Here is a 21,970-nt window from a genome sequence, read left to right on the forward strand (position 1 = left end):
TATTTTTATAAGTGGGGAGTGGACACCCTCTAGGGGGGTACTAGAAGAAGATTTTTTTTTTAATATTGAAGTTAAAAGCATAAATCTGGTGCACTTTGAGAGCAACATGGAGAGATCGATGGATACATCTCTCAACACCCATATGAAACAGAACTGGAAACAGATTAACTTTTTCTTTATGGATATTTTCAAATCACTCCCCTTTCAAGACCGAAATGTCTACATGCATAGCAGAAGATGGCATCTTTTTTATAGGAACATTCCAGCCAATCTCTGTTTTGTAACCATGAGTCGTAAAAATGAGTGCCTTACCCCACTGTACAGGAGCTCCAACAAGCCGTGTAGGACAGAGAGTGAATACACAGACTATACAGAGATGCTGTTTGAGAAACCAATGTGAGTTTGGAACATTGAACAATATAAATATATTCTAGTAGACCTCAACAATGGAATTATGATCAGTGGAAATGGCCATGACACGGGACCTTTAAAGTGAATAAATCCTGCAGCCTCCATCACATCCCATAATAATTATAATGTGTGTATCAGAGCAGCAGTTAATGATTTCAGATCCCAGTGATCAACAGACAGGAAACATGAGGAGGAGGAGCAGGGGATTGTGGGTAAATTAATTAACCTCCATGCCTCTCCTCCCCACTTATCCCGTTATGAAGTGCTATGACGTAATTTAAAAAAGACTAAGAGAATATTCAATAGTGTTTCTCATAAATGTAACACCTACATTTTACGGAAAATGTAAGGAGAAGGAAGAGGAAGAAGGTTTTTTTTTTTTTTTATTTGTTGTTGTTAAATATTATATTCTTATACATTAGTGTTCTTTATTGAGCAAATGTATGGTTTTATATCAGAGACTGATACTTACATTTCTGTCTTGAAATGTGCGGGTTACTTCCTGTTAATTCAAGTATTTTACTGTTCAATTTTTTTGTAAATGTGACTTATTAAAAATGGTTTTTTTCGTATAAATCTATGACTTTATAACAGAGTATACTATTATAAATATTTCCTTGTTAATTTACAAATTAATTTGTTTTACTCTTAAAGAATATTAACGTTTTTTTTTTGTAAAAATATACTTTTTTCCTTGTATTTCTTTTGGTTTTCTACACAAATGTATTTCTTTCAAGTTTATTTTTATTTTTTTCCAAACATTTTTTGTAGGGGAAACTTCTGAAGCAATTGGAGTCAGGACTCAGAGAGACACGAGGAGAGCTGGAGCTCTGATGGAGTCAGGACTCAGAGAGACACGAGGAGAGCTGGAGCTCTGATGGAGTCAGGACTCAGAGAGACACGAGGAGAGCTGGAGCTCTGATGGAGTCAGGACTCAGAGAGACACGAGGAGAGCTGGAGCTCTGATGGAGTCAGGACTCAGAGAGACATGAGGAGAGCTGGAGCTCTGATGGAGTCAGGACTCAGAGAGACACGAGGAGAGCTGGAGCTCTGATGGAGTCAGGACTCAGAGAGACACGAGGAGAGCTGGAGCTCTGATGGAGTCAGGACTCAGAGAGACACGAGGAGAGCTGGAGCTCTGATGGAGTCAGGACTCAGAGAGACACGAGTAGAGCTGGAGCTCTGATGGAGTCAGGACTCAGAGAGACACGAGGAGAGCTGGAGCTCTGATGGAGTCAGGACTCAGAGAGACACGAGGAGAGCTGGAGCTCTGATGGAGTCAGGACTCAGAGAGAGACACGAGGAGAGCTGGAGCTCTGATGGAGTCAGGACTCAGAGAGACACGAGGAGAGCTGGAGCTCTGATGGAGTCAGGACTCAGAGAGACACGAGGAGAGCTGGAGCTCTGATGGAGTCAGGACTCAGAGAGACATGAGGAGAGCTGGAGCTCTGATGGAGTCAGGACTCAGAGAGACACGAAGAGAGCTGGAGCTCTGATGGAGTCAGGACTCAGAGAGACACGAGGAGAGCTGGAGCTTTGATGGAGTCAGGACTCAGAGAGACATGAGGAGAGCTGGAGCTCTGATGGAGTCAGGACTCAGAGAGACACGAGGAGAGCTGGAGCTCTGATGGAGTCAGGACTCAGAGAGACACGAGGAGAGCTGGAGCTCTGATGGAGTCAGGACTCAGAGACACACGAGGAGAGCTGGAGCTCTGATGGAGTCAGGACTCAGAGAGACACGAGGAGAGCTGGAGCTCTGATGGAGTCAGGACTCAGAGACACACGAGGAGAGCTGGAGCTCTGATGGAGTCAGGACTCAGAGAGACACGAGGAGAGCTGGAGCTCTGATGGAGTCAGGACTCAGAGAGACACGAGGAGAGCTGGAGCTCTGATGGAGTCAGGACTCAGAGACACACGAGGAGAGCTGGAGCTCTGATGGAGTCAGGACTCAGAGAGACACCCCGAGAAGAATGTGTTCCAGGTGTCCCACAACAATAACTATCTCTGACCGAGAGCTGCCCGGTCACAAACTGGTAACCACAACTTGCTAGGGCAGCCCCTCCTTAAGGGTTAGGGCAGGGGTCGGCAACCCGCGGCCCTCGAGCCGCATGCGGCCCTTTATAGTAGAGCGGATAACCATGAAATTGTGCACTTTTTGAAAGAAACATGAAACTTCTACCATAGTTAGTTTATACCATGAGGTTTATTTTCAGATGTGGAGGGAAGTCAGATTTGACCTCTGAGGCCCGGGAGAGGTCAAATCCAAGATGGCCGCCAATAATACTTAAAAATGCCTCACTTTGGAACCAAACACTGTAGAAAAACACTTAAGGTGTCATTTCCCACACATTTTAGGGTGCCCATTCTGTTGGTGATACCTTTGAGACCAATAGAATTCAAGAAAATGCATTTAGATCAATGTGGAGGTCAAATAATGCAAACATAGGGTGGTGAACGATGCAAAAAGGTAGTTTATTTTCAAAATAATAACAGTAATGATAAGGTTAATAATGATGTCAATAACAATAATAACAATGCCAATAACAACAGTCATTGAAATAATAAGTAATTTTTTAACTGATTTATTATTTAACTTTTTAATCATCATCAAGGGACGGAGAAGTGGTTAACAACACCACAGTCCTTTCATGTCAGGATCACATATTGGTAGTGATCAAAAATCTTAACAGTCCCCAGAACAAAAGCAGAGATCTGTACACTTAAGTGCAGCTTTGACACATGAGCACCGTCCAGTGCACCCTTTCTGACAGTTACAGCGGATCAGCTCATGGCAAGACTTTGCTGCTTCAGGGAGAGTTGTCCAGAGTGGCTGCCACCCAGTGGTTTCTTTTGTCCAGCCCCAATCAGATGGCTCTGGCATCTCTGGGTCCAGGACCAGTGACTGGTTCCAAACGTTAGCCTGAAAGCAAGTACGCTTGATGTGCTGTTTGAGGGCAGCCTGGGTTGGAGGGATGTTTTCTAAACTCCTGGACTTCTGGGAGAAAAGCTGTTTCCTGGCATCATTCACTTCCATGCACTCACTCGTTCGGTCATACATGAGCACCACGAATCTTTCCAGCAGTAACATGGAATCTTCACTGACCTCACTTGGCATGCACAGGAGTTCCTGGAAAGCATCACTGACCTCTGGGAAAGACTTCCATCTCTCCCAGGCAATCTTCTTTCCACGGCCAGCAAATGCAGACACGGTGTCACATCCAGTGAAAGCGTGAAAGACAGGGAGAGTCAGGCATTGGATAGGAGTCATTGTGGCAACCATTTCATGAATAGCGATAAACCGGAAACTCGACCCAACACCAAAGGAAACCCACAGTTCATCGGGAGCTATTTTACTAAAACAAGCCACTGCCAACACCACCACATCTGTATCAACGGTACGTATGGTCACCTTCTTACAACCTTTATGCACAGCGTCTGCCACATGCAGAAGTAGCCGGGTGTCTGCCTCTTCTTGTGAACATGGGGCAAGGCAGGTCACACATGAATCGGCAGGAGAGCAGAGGACTCCAGTTCCATCTGTTGCATACAGTTCCTTGCCCTGTGCTACTCGCAGACTTACGGCTTCTCGGGCCAGGAAGGAAAATAACTCTGTTTTGTTTTCATCACATCGAAGGAAGTCTTTCCAGTTCTTGGGCATCACAGTAAGGGGAGCCACCCTTTTCCTCTTGCCATTTCCCCTCTTCTGTCTTGTTGAAGCTTTCAGGCTGGCAGATAGGTATACATCCCAGACAAGGTCAACACGGATGCTTACCTCTAGTTGAGCAGAGATGTATGGTATGAACACTGTTTCTCCATACTCTTGAAATGTTCTTGATAACTTTGGATTCAGCATTTGAACCACAGCTGCACCATCTAGAATGACTGCATCAGTCTTAGGAACACTCTTGATTTCAAGCAGATTTGACTCCAGGCAGCGAAGCAGATCTGCTTTAACCCCGAACCGAAGTTTTCCTCCACTTGACAGAGCTGGAGGTGCTGCCTGGTTTTCGTGGGAAAAGAAGTGGTTGATGTCTCCATCTCGTGTTTGACATGAGATGTACAGCCTTGAAAAAAGACCACAGTCACTCTTCAGTGCAGCGAGTTGTGCTTTCTCTTTTGATTTGACCTTCACAGGTGGTCTGCTGAATAGTGGCAACTTTTTTTTTGGAAGAGGGTGTGTGATAGGTGTTGTACACCTTTCCAGCCTTTGGGTCACAAACTCGGTGTACTGCTCCTCACCAATGGTATAAATCCTTCTTACAGTATCAGCAACTTGGGTATCAACGATGTCTCTTGTGTCAATGACTAAAAGATCTTGGCTGTGTTCTAGAAATGGATTCCCCATCTCTTCCAGCACCGTGACAAGTGCCTTAACCTCCTTCAGGAATGTGGCTTGCACTCCAGGTTGCTGGTCATGGTGTCTAGAGTCACTGGGTCCATGCTGTTGGTGTGTTGCCTGTTCTTCAAACTCTTTAGTGATCCTGGCGATTTCTGGTCCTGCTACCATCCAGCGTCTGAGTGCTTCTGGATTGCCAGTCAGTCCGATAGCCCCACCAGAACCTTTGACCATGGCATTGTTCTGTTCATGGCACTGGTCAAGTGCCATGGCAGAGAACTGGTTGCTGGTTTTGTGCACCACGAAATGTCCAGACTTGAATTCTGCCAGGACATCTGGGTGTCTGTCCGCAAGAGTCATCATATCACGGATGTGTACGGGAAGCCATCTGCTGTAGTGTGTGTGATCCAGGGCGAACATCCAGGGCATGATCTGTGTTAGGGATTCCACGTACAGCTGGAAGTTGCCTTCACGAATGGACCTCATGTACCGCAAAACGAGAAGCTGCAATGACAGGGTCTTATGCCAGTAGTCAAAGTGAACACTAGCCTTTGCTTGTTGTATGCACCACTCCTCAAAAGATAGACTGTCAGGTGGCATGGCATCTGTATCATCAGATATGCAATTTTCATTGTATGCTCGTTGCAGTAGTGTATAGAGGCTTGCAGCTGTGACCTGGTGTGCATGGCGGGTCTCGGTGACATGTTTGGCATGTATGAAGGAATTTGCTGTTCCAGAACTTGCAATATCAGCCTGGACCAGAGCATTGGTCCAGCCACTGTCTTCTAGCCAGTCTCCCAGCAACTTCAACATAGCCATTTCGATGTGTAGACCACCAAACATGATCACAAAGTGATCTTCTCCATAAGTGTCTGGCCAGGTCCACTGTACTTGTTTAGCGAGAGCATACAGTGGTTGGTCAGCAGCAATGACAGGAATCTGACCAGGGTTCACATGTTGAATTGCTCTTTTTACGATTTCCATAGAGTGCCGAATCATTGCTACTGAATGTGCATTGTCAAGAAAGAGAGGTAATAATGCATTGATTGCTGCAGGAGGGATGACGGCATGGTGAACACAGGCATGGTAGGCAGACCACGATATCATGCCATCAATGGCTGACGTTTCAACAGCTGTCTTGACTTTTCTGAGCCATGCATATTCATCCTCTGTGGCGGCTGTAGAAACTAGGAGGGTGGAGGGTCTCACAGGACCTTGTACAGGTGGCACACTAAATTCCTTTTTGTGGAGGGAAGCTGGTGGCACGACTGTGTATGATGTTGGCAGAGGTTTCACTGACTTGGTGGAAGAGCCATCTTGACTAATCACTAGTACACCACGATCAGTTCCGCTTTGTGTGTGTGATGGATGCTGCATTAGTGAGATTCCAGTGCCGTGGAAGGAATCTTTGGCTGTTGCAGAACTTGGGTTATGGTCTATATTGTCCACAGCTCCTGTTGTGAACAGTCCATTACGCAACTTTGGTGGGCACACAACATCTTCCATCCTAAATTGCTGGCAGACACCATTGGCAATGTTTGATGTGACTTGCAGCAGCCTGTCATAGGAAACACACAATCCCAGGTTGAACAGTGTGTCAACTAACCCCCTACTTCGTGTAACTGCATGGATCTTGAGGGACAGATATAGAGGGAGTGGAGTTTCTCGGGTGTGCCTTGTACGTGCTGAGCTTGGTGAATCCATGTTCCGTGCCTGCTTCTTACTGTTAAAGACCATCAATTGGGAGATTGTTAGGGCAGGTTTTGTGGTGGTCTGATGATTAATGTTTGTACCATCAAGTACCATGTTGACGAGAGCCAAGAGAGATGGTGGCACAGCCCTCTGCTGGCAGTTTTCTTGGAATGATCCGTCAAAAGAGAAAGACGAACCAAAAATTTCTTTGCGCACTACTTGTGCTGCTCGCATTAAGTGCATGGCATCACTGTCAGTTTGACAGGCTATCATGAGAGCTGGTCCAATGTCATTCTCAAAACTCAGAAGTGTGTCTCTTCCTTGTGAATGTGCCCTCAGATGTGGAAGCTCAGAAAGCAGTCGTTCTTTCAGTCTGGTGGTGTGAATCCGTTTATCTACAGTCAGACCAAGTTGTTCCAGCCTGGTCTTGTACAACTGAGCGATGTCAGTCAATTTCAAGACAGGGGAAGTGTTCTCATCACTGTTCTTGTCTTCCAGATATGCCACTAACTGTGCAAAGGCTATGCCATGTAGGCAAGTATCATCTCCATCATTGTGTTTAGATGCAGCCTGCCTGGCTTTGTTGTACAATGAAGACAGACAGTGATGATGGTACTTGGCCTCAATGGCATGTCACCCTCTGCGAGCTTGGCCAACAGAGCAGTGTCCTCAAGCTCAAGGGCACACTTCCTCACATTTCTGTCAATGTTGTAGGTTGATGCATTATGCAAACCTGAGGAACCTGCAGCAGGCTCATTGCAAAAGAAGCAAGTAGGTTCTGTGGACTGTGAATGGCTGTGGGCAGATCGCGTGTTTACAGATGAGGTACTTTGTTGTTGTGCTGTAGTTAATTTCCCCCGACTTAGCTCATCATATGCTTTTTTGTTGAATTTTAGCCGACATCTCTTGTGCCACTCTGCCTTGTGTCTCTTCAAAGTGGATTCTATGCCATCTCCATCATCTAATCGCTCCAGGTTGAGGTCCATTGGCATATGCTGAAGGGTATGGAACCGGAGAAGGTCTTCTGTGAGGGATACATAGCCACTACCAACAGACTGTTTATATTTGTTTCTGAGAGGACACTGTAAAGGTTCATCTGTTTTGACTTGACAGAGGACACAAATGTCCCAGTTAGTGCTGGGGGGTGGCTTGGATTGCTTGGATAACGAGGGCTGGGTAGGGACCATCAAGCTGTGACGCTTTGACATGGTGAGGGTTAAAATTCCAGCAAGACGTGGGAATCTGAAAAGATAACAATTTAACATTGTATTAAACACTGTTGTCATTGTGTCATTCGGTTTTTGTAGGGTTAGGTTAAACCAAATGACACTTAATGACAATGATATGACATATATGTGTCATATATATATGACATTGACATAATGTTTATGACATGTTCGTGACATGTCCGTGACTGTGTTTTGTTATTGTTATGACAGGTAAAATGTTACCCAAATTTGACATAATAACCAAGTTGACATCTCTAGAAAATACTCTGTTCAATCATTAAACTACTCAGCTCAAACAGAAATGTTCCAGACTGTCTTCTACTTAAGCTAGGATAATTATTTTGATCACGCTAGCTAGCTAGCTAGCTAGCTAGGAGTTTTCCTTGCTAGCTAGCAAGGAAAACTCCTTCCTGGCTACAGTCAAATTCAATACATTCACATTCAAAGGCATATATTAATATTAATATTGTTTTTAATAATATTGTTTGTTCATAGTCAATCTTTTTACCTGTTAGAAATGTCCGAAGTGTCAGAAGTGGCATTTCTGAATACTTCTCACCATGTTGTCTAGCAACAACCCCTCGAATAAGTAGGCTACTGAAGCTTTAGAGCAGGGGGTTTTCAACCAGTGGTCCGCGGTGGTATTGCAGGTAGTCTGTGGAAATGGTCTAGGGGGGTCAACTGCTGATAAATCTGTGCTGAGAATGCATACAAATATCCACACACCCCATGAAATAATAACTTATAACTAAATAATACTGAGACTACAAAGAAATCAATTGAAGAATGTTCTTGGGTACATAACAAATAAATATTTTGATATATTTTTACCTTGACTTTAACATAAATGCATTTTCTTGAATTATATTGGTCTCAAATGTATCACCAACAGAATGGGCACCCTAACATTTGTGGGAAATGACACCTTAAGTGTTTTTCTACAGTGTTCGGTTCCAAAGTGAGTCAGTTTTGAATATTATTGGTGGCCATCCCCGATTTGACCTCTCCCGGGCCTCAGAGGTCAAATCTGACTTCCCTCCACATCTAAAAATAAACCTCATGATATAAACTAACTATGGTAGAAGTTTCATGTTTCTTTCAAAAAGTGCACAATTTCCCTTGATTTGAGGGCTTAACCGCTGTACTATTAAGCCCTCTGCTCTGGCTTCCTTGAGCTTAGACAAAAATAAGAAGAAAATAAAATAAAAGTATTTGTAGGACTATTTATATTTTGTTGCATGGTTGAAAAAGTTTCGTATCTTGTATTTTGAGGTGATACTGTGACACATAAATAAAAAACAAAACGGTTTTAATTAGGTCAACTAAAATATGCGTCACATCCTGCTACGGTCCCGCACTAGCGCCTTTTCCTGCGGGTGAATAACCTGACCCCCGGCTCGATGAGCGAACTATGGATAAATCAAAGAAAAGTACCGGAGGAACACAGGATTTAATTCTGCGTGGAGAGAGTTATCTGCTTTCACAGCAAACGATGCTGGTTTACCGGTATGTTTGATATGTAGAGAGAAGATGTCAAAGATGCTGCAGCCTTTACGCATCGAGGAACAACACGGGAGAGGAAGACAGCTGACGATCTTCAGTCATAATTCAATGAGGTATGTAATTTATTTCAGAAAACACTTTTTGTTATATTCCAAGGAATGCTCGTAACATCCCGATAGCAATGAATATATTAAATGCTATGACAATAAATACATAAACAAATTAATCTGTGGAAGCCGTAGCGCTGTAAAATGCACGACCAATCATCTGAGCCGGCCCGGCTAAAGTAACTGGATGGCCTACCTGCCTGTCAGCCTTCCATCTGTGCACACATTTATCTCGTGCCCTCATTGGTCATGTGCGCGTTCGTGTGTGTTGGAGGAGGGGCTCTGTGAGGAAGTCTGAAGGAAGGGGCAGTTTTTTTTCTTCCGGTTGTGTATTTTCAAATTCTAGCGCACTCGAGCTAGTTTCTCCATTCTTACCTACCCCACCGTTAACTCTTTTTAGGGTGCAGCTATATGTTTTATTTATTTCAAAGTGGGAACATTTTAATTATATATTTGTTTCCTTCAAATGTGCAGAGGACTCCCCAACTGCTGTTTAATTTATTTTGAAGTAGCCCTGTGTATTATTTTTAATTTTCCTTATGAGTTCTTTGTTTCTTATTAGAGGTTAACAGTTTTATATAATGTAATAAATAGCCTAATAAATGCAAAAAAACTGTAGTTTTTGTCTGATATAAGAATAAATACAACTTTATTAGCTATCAAGCTATGAAATATGTTTTGCAGCTCCAGACAATTTTTTTTTGGGAAAAAGGAGCAAAATGGCTCTTTTGGTCAAAAAGGTTGCGGACCCCTGGGTTAGGGCATCTGCGTCAGAGGGCGACAGGTTAACATGTAGGGCGAAATATTCCCTGACATTTATGACCATAAAGTCAGATTGTACTGTAGACAATAAACAGCGATACAACTTCATAACAAAGATGAAAGATCGAGGTTTTTTTTTCTTGCAAATTCGTGACATTTCTTCCAAATGCAAGACTTGATAAGAATATTCTCTTGCGTGGTGTTTCATCTGCAGATCTCTGATGACACGCGGTGGCAGAACAAGGAACTGCATGTATTATTTTGATTATTATTGGCAAGAAAAACGCATTCTTTTGAGTGAAGTTTGACATGTTTTATTACTTTGTCTGTACAACACGGTACATAACAGACACAAAACAAACAGAAACATTAAGAGGGGGAATATTACAAAATAAAAAGGGCACAAAACAAACTTCCTGTTTACTTTAAACACAGCAGAGTTGAACTCTCAGAAAGCCTTTAGAGTGATTTTACAAATACTTGACAGTCTCTGACGCTCGGTAGTGACGTGAGGAGTCGATATAAAGTGAATCAGGATTACCATTTGTCAAATAAAACTCATCAGAAATGTTAAACTTCAAATTTAACATCCACTGGACCCAAAGAACAGACCATATTTACAATCTGAGGCCACAAAGAAAAACACAGATCCGCATTTCTTCTTCCTGCATGAACTTCAAATGCACCGAAAGGCAGATTTCCAGACATCACATCTTCAAGCATGTGTGTGTAAAAGGCAACACAATAAATAAAACAAATGGCACAGGAGGTTCAGACAATCCAAACTCAGAAGTCCCGTGGTGAGATACTCACAGGAAACTGAAGCGAGCGCGAGAAAAACCTTCGAGTCATCGTCCTGCGGAAAAGAAACGCCGACTCACAGAAACGCATTATACAGAGAGGAAGGAGAGACATTTAGAATTCAATATAGTATTTGTATTTACAAGCATTTTTACAACTGAGCGCATTCAACTGGGGTTTCCTTTTCAAGCTTATTACTATATAATGAGGACAATCAGATCAAACAATGCACCAACATACAAACCTTGTAAACATCGCCTGTCGTCAGGGACCAGTCTTTTCTTTCAGTCAGGTTCATAGTGTGTCCTTCTTTAAGGCAAAGGCATGAAGCTGAGCAGAGCCTCTTCATTTGAACCCCCCCGTCGTGTTGGGGTCTACTTCCATCGTTAATATAGTGTTTAACATTTGATCTGTTCGAGGCCGTGTGACTTCCTCCACAGCAGGCATTCGAACACGGTCTTAGTTACACCTGCGATGTTCCCGGTTTAAAAATTCCCCCATAGGAATGAATGGGTAACCCTGAATTATAGTCTAGCCTCCAGCAGTGTGTGCCACAAAGTGTGACGATAGAAATGTATAGCACACGTCCCCAGCACATAGAAACTGCTAATTTGCTCAATTATCATAGGTTGCGTCGTTAACTAGCATATTCACACAATGGCTAAAACATGTATTGGATGATTTGGACTGTTTTGGAGTGACGAGAGGTTATTGAGTTTGCTTTATCAAGGTCCGACATGTTAAGGATCATAAATGGCAGTTTTGAGTCTCCAAATTCATCCCATCAGCCCACCAGGTGCACGAATATGTCTACTTCCTGGTTCAAACTGCCCTTAATGATCCTAAAAATTTCAGAAATGGACTCGAAATCCTCAAGAACCCCCAAAACTACTCCAGACATTTAACTGTTGTCCACCATAGGCTATAATTAACACAACTTGTGCTACTTATACAAATTGCCCAACATATGCAGGTTAGCATCCGGTTAGCATCCGGCAGCTTCTATGTGCTCGGGACCCGTACTGTACATTTCTATCATCACACTTTGGGCTCCTCAACATGTGTGGGTTCACGATAAGACTGTTATGTTCCCCCAGCAGATACTTCCACAAAACAACCGTGATCATTTGGGAACACATCTTCAGTGTCCCCTGCAGTCGTCTGAGACACTGAAGGGAGTTGAATAACATTCGGTCATGATGAGTGCTTTCTGTGTTAATGTAGGATCAGTTAAAACACACCGTCTTCTTTATATCTAAGGATGTCGATGTGTGATTTTAAAAAGCTGTCTTTTATTATCTGGCCGGGGACGACAGCTGGAAACTAGCTGCTCCACCAAGTGTCTTTAGTGACAGTCGATTAATGGGGACTGTCCACGGCACTGTTTATAAGGGCGTTGAATAACATTTGGTCTTGATAAGTGTTTTCTTTGTTACTGTAAGAGCTGTTAAACCCCCCCCCCCCGGGAACACCACAGTGAGGCGAGGAGAGAATCGAACACGACAGGAAGGGTTAAATCAGCCAGGATTCAGATCAGGAATTTGTCGTCTTCATTATAAGATCTCCTCGACTCCGTGAGCGAAGATCATGACGAGTCCGGGCTCCATGATCATGTCTTCGCCCATGTGCTGGTTCTCGCAGGCCATCACCACCACCGCTTGCTTCCCGGGGATCCGCTTGGCCACGTAGTTCTCGTAGTATCGCCGGTTCATCTGCCGCGTCTCCAGCGTGGCGAGGCCCTGAGGCCAGTTCCTCTCGTGGGCGTTCTCGATCAGGTCGTTGACGATGGAGAACGGGCAGCCGCTGTCGAGCAGAGAGCGCTTGATGACCGCCTGCAGCACGGCGTCCGGAGTGGAGATCATCCCCCCCCAACGAGTGACCCGCGCCGGCTGCATGGAGTTCACCCACCTGAGGGGGAGGGGGAAGAGGGGGGAGTTAGAGAGACATTTGCAAAAAAAAAATTGAATATTTGCAAAGGACAAAAAGTTTTAAACTATTGAGGGAAATGTAACGGGGTAAAATTAAATAAATAATAAATTCTCGTTATGTAACATTTTCAATACAAATATAAAAATGCATCTGAAATCAAAGTCACAAATTAAAACTCGAAACATAAGAAAAAATAATGTCTGCTGTTATTTAAATCAGAAATGTGCGAGACAATACGTCAATATGGTTTTCTATAATCTCTCCCTTTGGACCTGGATTTAAAAGTCCATCAGTTTTGTCTAAAAATGTGATATTATAAATATGATATCATTTATGAATTAAAACATTCAAGTTTAGAAAAAATTACCTTTTGATATTTTGTCTTGCAATCGTTTCAGAAAGAACCGAGTTAATCTGAAAGAGTATTCAAGTTTTTTCTGACAATTTTACAATTTAAAAAGTGTACTTTTTTTTCTAAGGGTAAAAATATTTTCCGAGCTCCTTTGTTGCGTGTTTTTCTTTTTGCCACGATAACCCTGATATGCACCCGCGGTGTCTCCCGTCCACACGGCGGCGTGCGTTGAAGCTTGCCAGCGGGCGGGTCTGACACTCGACCAACAACCAATCACATGAATCTCCCGCCCCTGACACACAAGCAGCGGTTTGATTGGCTAGAGCTTGTACTGGCATATGATTCGATTGGCTGACGCTTCTGCCGAGGCGTCAAAAGTTGAACATTGCTCAACTTTTGCCGCGAGCCACGCCAGCAACGCTCCACATCGCTTCCCACAATGCAGTTCGGTGAAAAGTGCCGTCACCCCATTCAAAGTGAATGGTGAAGCTTTCAACGCACGCCGCTGTGTGGACGGGCCGTAGCACTCCTGTTGTGCAATATATACTTCCACCTGGCTGCTATCGCTCTAACCCAGGGATGTTCAACACCCGGCCCGCGGGCCAGATCCGGCCCCGGGGTGATATTTACTGGCCCTTTGAGTATAATGTTAAAAACTAATCTACTTGTGTTATTATTATTTTTAGGCCAGAGTGCCTTTATTCCAGAGAGGGTGTTACATTGAGAGAGAGAGAGAGAGAGGAAGACATAGCCTGAAACCTTCGGCGGGCTCGGGTTTCGAACCCACCTACTGTAGAGACACACTGTCATTGATTGCATCTCTGCGTGAATGATTAGATCATTTCACCTAAATGAAATGAAATGATGTTGATGTTAAATCAGCTTCACATGTACTGAGTTCTGAAGTTGCCATTTAGATCTCTGAAGGCCTCGGGGCTATGTTGTTTGATTTCATTAAACACAATAAATGCTCTCCACTGTGCTGCTGTAGTGTCTACTGTTTCTGAAGCTCATATTTCAAGCCATCTTTTTCCCAGCCCCTTGCTTTGGATCATCAACCGGCCCCATTCCAAACTAATTGAATAGCCCTGCTCTAAACTGTTACTGGATGTGTATTTAGTCAATTGTGTAATTTCTAGTTTTATCTTTTGATATTTGTATGACTCTTGATTGACATCGAGTGGTCTTTGGCTCTTTGCTGTAACCATGTTCCCCTCTGTGGACGGGGAAAGGTCCTCTGACTCTGACCCCAGAGGCGCCGTGTGAAGACTCACTCGAGGATCTCGTTGTACTCGATGGTCTCCTCCAGGTTCTGCAGGTTGGGGTTGGCGCTGCGGATCGCCCTCATGTACGACTTCAGCAGCTGGATGTCCCGCTTCTGAAAGACAACAGCTTTGAGTTCAGAGAGGCATTTCACTAAAGGCACTGAAGCTAGAAATAGAGTGACCTTCTCATACATATCACCCCGTGCTGCTAAATACAAACCAACTTATGTATATGCCGTTAATAACTGTGTAATTTATACCTGGCTGCTAAACCCTTGTTACTGTTACAAAGAATGTATCTTGTATTTTGTAGATTGTGTAACTTGCTGTTAAATACCGTCAAACTATGCAATATATACTTTATATACATATGCCATCTTTAATAATTGTAATATATACCGGGCTGCTAAATCCTAAGAACTGCTACAGGATTTGATTTGTAGATTTGATTTGTTTTTAATCTGTATTTTTGAAAATTATATAACTTTTTTTAGTATATTGTTTATTATATTATAACTTCGTACTTTTTTAACGCATGTAAGATATGCAACACTCAGCTGTCTGTGGCTCTTTCCTGCTGTAACGCTGCACATTTCCCCTCTGTGGGACTAATGAAGGTATTCTGATTCAGGCCGTTTGGAATTGTTATAACATTAAAAAGAACTTGGGATGATATCCAAAACTTGCTGTGAAAAACGTGCAAATATAATATTGGTAAGTGTTTGTTTGTTTTGAAAAAATGAGTGAGGATGGAGTATTAATTGGTACTATCTAATTTAAGTCAAATTGTGTTGCCAATTCATTTCTTGGTGTTATGAAATCTTGAATGTAATGTAATGCAAATTGCCCTGGGGTCCTCACCTGCTCGCCCAGCTGGTGTTTGTGCTCCGTCACGGTCTTCTCCAGGTCTGAGATCCTGGTCTGCTGCTGACCGACCACCGTCCGCAAGTGTTTGATGCAGTTGTGGTTAGGCACCTCGTCTTTGGGCATCTCCAGCCTGCAGGAGGAGGAACACAGGGTTCAATATCAGACTGTTCAAGAAGTGTACTGCCATCATCTCTACCGGGACACAGTGGATAAAGTGTAGTACCTCCATCTCTCTTAAAGGTCCCCTGTTATTCTGTTTCTCATCAATATATCACAGGTCTCAGATATATCCAGAGCCTGTCTCTGATTGGCTGAAACACCAAACAGATCATTGCAGCATTACCCATAATCCCCTCTGTTTCAGCCCTGTTTCCAAAGTGCTGATTCTCTGTCTGTTACTTTAGATGAAAATAAGGAGCCCCTCCCCACGCCCCTCTGAGAGAGATTTGGTTACAAAGAACTCAATGGAGCTCTAGGAGGAGATTCAGTTGATAAGGGGGGGGGGGGGGGGTTACCTTGGTTGCTAATTGGCTAATGGTTACACAAGACAACACATCGTTATGACATCATAAAGTGGCCAAAATCTGATCAGCTCATTTTAAGACAGGTTTTTATAGAAATGGATCAAAAAGAGAGAGAATCTTTGTTCCTGAAACTTTCAGAGTCTCTTTCCACAGAGGGGACACATGTTGATGAAGAAGAGACATGAAGAAGAGGGGACACATGTTGATGTAGAAGAGACATGAAGAAGAGGGGACACATGTTGATGTAGAAGAGACATGGAGAAGAGGGGACACATGTTGATGTAGAAGAGACATGAAGAAGAGGGGACACATGTTGATGTAGAAGAGACATGAAGAAGAGGGGACACATGTTGATGTAGAAGAGACATGGAGAAGAGGGGACACATGTTGATGTAGAAGAGACATGAAGAAGAGGGGACACATGTTGATGTAGAACAGACATGAAGAAGAGGGGACACATGTTGATGTAGAAGAGACATGGAGAAGAGGGGACACATGTTGATGTAGAAGAGACATGAAGAAGAGGGGACACATGCTGATGTAGAAGAGACATGGAGAAGAGGGGACACATGTTGATGTAGAAGAGACATGAGGAAGAGGGGACACATGTTGATGTAGAAGAGACATGAAGAAGAGGGGACACATGTTGATGTAGAAGAGACATGAAGAAGAGGGGACACATGTTGATGTAGAAGAGACATGAAGAAGAGGGGACACATGTTGATGTAGAAGAGACATGGAGAAGAGGGGACACATGTTGATGTAGAAGAGACATGAAGAAGAGGGGACACATGCTGATGTAGAAGAGACATGGAGAAGAGGGGACACATGTTGATGTAGAAGAGACATGAGGAAGAGGGGACACATGTTGATGTAGAAGAGACATGGAGAAGAGGGGACACATGTTGATGTAGAAGAGACATGAAGAAGAGGGGACACATGTTGATGTAGAAGAGACATGAAGAAGAGGGGAACACATGTTGGTGTAGAAGAGACATGAAGAAGAGGGGACACATGTTGGTGTAGAAGAGACATGAAGAAGAGGGGACACATGTTGATGTAGAAGAGACATGAAGAAGAGGGGAACACATGTTGGTGTAGAAGAGACATGAAGAAGAGGGGACACATGTTGATGTAGAAGAGACATGAGGAAGAGGGGACACATGTTGATGTAGAAGAGACATGGAGAAGAGGGGACACATGTTGATGTAGAAGAGACATGAAGAAGAGGGGACACATGTTGATGTAGAAGAGACATGAAGAAGAGGGGACACATGTTGATGTATAAGAGACATGAGGAAGAGGGGACACATGTTGATGTAGAAGAGACATGAAGAAGAGGGGACACATGTTGATGTAGAAGAGACATGAGGAAGTGGATTTTGCCTGATAGGTGACCTTTGACCCCTAACCATGCCCCCTCAGTGTGAGTGCAGTGATCTCTCCTCACCCGCAGCCCTCCACGCAGCTCACGGGTCTCTTGGGGTTGTGCTGGCAGTCTTTGAGGTGTGACGTCAGCTGGTCCAGGCGCAGCGTGGCGCTGCAGCCGAAGCCCGCGTTGTCGCAGCTGATCTGCAGTTTGGACAGCATGTTACGCATGATGCGGGGCACGGGCCGCAGGTGAGCCAGCGTCACCACGGTGCGGTCCACGGGACATATCTGCTGCTGCGCAAACCACTGGGTTATACAGGCGTTACAGAAGGCATGCTCGCAGTGAGGAGCCTGGGGAGGGGGAGAGAGACCATCGTTAGAACAACAACGATACCAGAGTTTAGTTTTTTAGTGTTTGTATGAGGAACCAGAGATGGCAAGAGAGAGTACACACTTCCTTTACTCAAGTAGAAGTACAGATACTCGTGTTTAAAAATACTCTGGTGAAAGTAGAAGTACGGACTAAACTTCTTTACTCAAGTCAAAGTAAAGAGGCTTTGAAATGTACTTCAGTAAAAAGTACCCATAACTAGCAGCTGTTTTAAAGAGTACCTGACCTCCCTTTATATTAATAGAACAATAATGTAATTGTTAGCTAATGAATGTTTCCATGGTGACCAACGGCAACATGACAACGTTTCCATTGGTCACTCTTCTTTAGAGAAGACCAGGAAATGACAGTAAAAATACATGTTTTTAACTTGATGGTCGCAAAAGCATCTCTGGTGTCTTTGGTTACACACACACACACACACACACACACACACACACACACACACACACACACACACACACACACACACACACACACACACACACACACACACACACACACACACACACACACACACACACACACACACACACACACACACACACACACACACACACACACACACACACACACACACACACACACACACACACACACACACACACACACACACACACACACACACACACACACACACACACACAGCTCACTAAGCAAACTTCTGCTTGTCTTATAATGCACATCTTAAATATATATATTCAAATATATTACACAGTATTCATGCGTTAGTCAGTAAGCCCAATGTTCAGATAAATTCAGTCAATTAAAGTTGGAAACATTTTCGAACAAATCTTAAGTTGATAAGAAAAAAGCCCAGTGACTAAGGCTCTAAATAAACTCTTCCTATTTCCTCTAATGACCATCAATCTGAGGCTTCTGTTTGAAGGGACGAGCCGCCTACACAGTAACTCAAACCCTCTGGAGAGATTGAACTTATGAGGTAATATCCCTCTAGTGAGCGGCCCAGCCCTTCGTATGTTTTTCTGTATGTGGCCCTCTGTGAAAAAGGTTTGGACACCGCTGCTTTCACGCAAACATGCCCCAAATTGGGATGAATAAAGTACTTCTTATCTTGAACTGACCTGCACTGGTTCTTCCAGCACTCCACTGCAGATGGGGCACAGCAGGTCTTCATCCACCTCCCCTTGGAACCTCGTAATGTCGTACCCCATGGTACATACCTGGGATACACAGCCTCCTGAAACACACGGGTGATATTTAGACATCCCCATGTGGCTGAAGATAGATATATATATATAGATATAAACACTTATTGTATATACACAAACACGCAGAGCCTACCTCACTCACAAAAGGCCTGAAATGCTTCCATTCAGCTCTGGAGGTAAAACTGCGACATCAGGCAGAAACAATCTGTCCGGGAAAAGAGACACACACCCCCCCTGCAAAAAAGAAAGTATATTCACATTAATTATTCAGTTTTTAAAAACAGTATTGGATAGTAGATGGCTAGGAAAGATTATAAGTCATAATAATAATGTTTCCCCGGTGCGGGATCTCTGATTTTAGGACAGAGACAGACATGCTATAAGCCCCACCACGACACAGAGCTGTTGGTGGTCATCTTGTGTCTCTTTATTTGCATGTATGTTTCTTTATGGTTTGTATTTGCAGTAACGTGTGTCCTTGATGCTATTTGGTGTCTTTGTAGTCTGTGTATTTCTCGTTCTGGTCATTTTGAGTCTCTTTCTGTTTGGTACACCTGTTATTAAGTGACATTTGGTCAGCTGTGCCTGGTGGGGTTGTTCAAAAATCCTCCCATGGCTGACACCAAGAGGTGAGTTATGCTTCATTAACCCACAAAAGAAGAAACAGAGACGGTTACAGGAATACTAAAACGACCTAAAGATCAAATTACAACACACCTTTGAATCGGATGCTTTCCCCTCATACTTAGTACTTCAGAATCAGAAACAGGTTTATCATCAGGTAGGTTGACATGTACGAGGAATTTGATGTGGTGCATACATAAAAGTAAAACAAAAATTCAAAACACAGATAGAAAACTATTTTAAGAAAACTATAAGCAGTATTTACTTACTTTACCGGGATGACCTTACATGAAGCTAAACCGAGAGGGACATGCTATTTAAAAAGCACATTTAGTGTAATTACTAGATGAATGAAAGGTGTTTGAGCCTTACGGTGAACACACCGAGCCAAGAGAGGAGGTGGTTAACCCTCTAACACCCCAACATGTGCACCACCTCCTGTGTGTATAAATATATATTCATATACAGCTGACCTGGTCTCTCTCTCACACACACACACACACACACACCTGGCTGCACATCCATCGCGCTCTGCATGCACACATGCTAACCACCAATGCTAACGTTAGCCACGTCTATGATGTGATTCTGTGACACATTTCACTATATTTCACTGCCTTTATGTTAATAATAAGCTAAAGTGCAGTCATCTCGATGTAACACCCTTCTGTTAGACTTTGACCGGTGTCACTGCAGTTTCCTGGTCATTAATTAAATGCAGCTAACTGTTGAAATATTGTGCAATGTGCAATATAAACACTGTACGGTGCTATAAATATTTTCATAGATGTCCAGAAACGTATTTTTATGGTGGCAATACTTTAATATGCTGGCCTTTTTTTAAACCTGCTATGCCACACAGTACATTTCGCCGCTGTGGAAATAATAAAGGTATTCTGAGTCTGATTCACGCTTGCTAACTGGGTTTGCTCTGGATGTTACCATCAAGCTAACACATGCTAACAGATAGCCGTTGATTTCCTATGATGTTAGCATCGAGCTAACGCCTGTTAACCAGATACCCTTTAGTTTCCTATAGATGTTAGCATCGAGCTAACGCATGCTAACTAGATTTCCTCTGGATGTTAGCATCGAGCTAACCAGACAGAGCTGAGTCTGAGGAAACGACACCGACAAATGTCTCATCACAACCCGCCACCTTAGGGGAACACATCATTACGGAATGGTATACCTACTTGAACATGTAGTGAAAGAGATCCTAATCCCGAGGTTTTTTATTTTCCTGACGTCCTACTGTAACTAGTAGCTCGTTAGCCACGTCCTGAGCTACATCCTACACCGCTGTGTCGTGACGTCGGGACCTTTGGAACGGAGGCGTGCGGGGGATGACGTCATGACGTAAAAGAGTAGGATAATTTTTGTATTGGTCCGTAAAAACTAAATAAATAACTGTATTTGTTTTACTCCAAAAAAAGGGCTAAGATATGTATTTATAACCCAGTGAAATATCTGTATGTATGACATGAACAATGTTTAATTTCAAAATTATAAATACAACAAAAACGACATTCATTTTCATATTTTTTTATTTTATTTGAGAGGGTCAAAGAACACCAATTTCATTTATCAATTAATGTCCAACACATCGGGTATGAAAGGCCTCCTCTTCAGCCAGGCACTGTTGTGATTCCCTGCATGTTGCAGCAGGTGAACAGGAAGGAGGTGTACTGCGTGCAGAAAGAGAGTTGTAATATGGCTGAACAGAAGCAGAAACACATTGAAAACATGAGTCACCATCTTTCTGCAGGGACAGCAGCGTCATCATGTGGTTCTGATGATAAATCCAGCTCCAGGCACAGGTCATTTTAAAACCAGCAGCATCTACTGTATGTGGTTTCTGTGACCTCAGGATGTGACGTTGCTTTATGTTTCAGCCTATATTATGGGACGTGCAGGGTGAAACCTTTAATACATATATTTTGTACAGTGTTCCAGAATACTGACTTTATTTCAGAGTCTTTCTCAGATTTTTTTTTACAGAATTTTGACTTGGTCCCTGCATTTTGACTTTTTTCAGAATTTTGATTTTTACATATATAAATCCAGCTCCAGGCACAGGTAATTTGAAAACTAGCAGCATCTACTGTAGGTGGTTTCTGCAATATTAAAATGTCTGTGACCTCAGGATGTAATGACGGTTGGGTGGTACAATGCACAGCTTACATATATAAATATATATTTTTCAACATTTGAAAAATGTAGGTTGAAGCGTTTGATACATATCTTTTTTGCACAAAGCATTATTTCAAATGTTAAAAACCGTCAAGCTACCTCCTCACACCTGTATGGTGACCTCAGGATGTAATGCTCCTTTATGTTTCGTCCTATATTATGATAGTGGATAGCTCCTCACACCTGTATGTTTCCGACACCCAAAAATGTTATTGCAGGTTGAAGCGTTTGATACATATCTTTTTTGCACAAACATTATTTCACATTTAAAAAAAGAAAAAAATTATATACAAATGTAAGCTGTGCATTGTACCACCGGCAACCGTCAAGCTACCTCCTCACACCTGTGTGTTTCCGACACCCAAAAAATGTCCCAAATTATTATTTACTTTTTCAGAATTTTGACTTTTTCATCAGAATTTTTTCAGAATTTAGATATTT

At 43.1% G+C, this 21,970-nt stretch overlaps 1 protein-coding gene across 1 annotated transcript; it reads right to left on the reverse strand.

The window, feature by feature from the left end:
- Positions 1-10,338: 10,338 nt before the first annotated feature.
- rnf41 (ring finger protein 41) lies at positions 10,339-20,670 on the reverse strand. The gene is made up of 7 exons (XM_079675272.1): positions 20,533-20,670; positions 18,846-18,946; positions 18,626-18,741; positions 17,229-17,500; positions 15,249-15,384; positions 14,397-14,500; positions 10,339-12,749 (listed from the first exon to the last, which is right to left on the reverse strand). Exons 3-7 carry the CDS (start codon positions 18,713-18,715, stop codon positions 12,395-12,397), a joined length of 957 nt encoding a protein of 318 aa, XP_079531398.1. The 5' UTR covers positions 18,716-18,741; positions 18,846-18,946; positions 20,533-20,670; the 3' UTR covers positions 10,339-12,394.
- Between the last annotated feature and the right edge of the window lie 1,300 nt (positions 20,671-21,970).

The sequence above is a fragment of the Notothenia rossii genome (assembly GCF_949606895.1).
Source record: "Notothenia rossii genome assembly, chromosome: 4".
Lineage (NCBI taxonomy): Eukaryota > Metazoa > Chordata > Actinopteri > Perciformes > Nototheniidae > Notothenia > Notothenia rossii.

Bases quoted from the DNA above. Each gene is read 5' to 3' on its own strand.
- rnf41 (XM_079675272.1), bottom strand. From the start codon at position 18,715: ATGGGGTACGACATTACGAGGTTCCAAGGGGAGGTGGATGAAGACCTG. The intron at 17,501-18,625 runs GTCAGTTCAAGA...CCCCCTCCCCAG, and splicing joins TGCTGGAAGAACCAGTGCAG to GCTCCTCACTGCGAGCATGC. The intron at 15,385-17,228 runs GTGAGGAGAGAT...CTCCTCCTGCAG, and splicing joins AGCTGCGTGGAGGGCTGCGG to GCTGGAGATGCCCAAAGACG.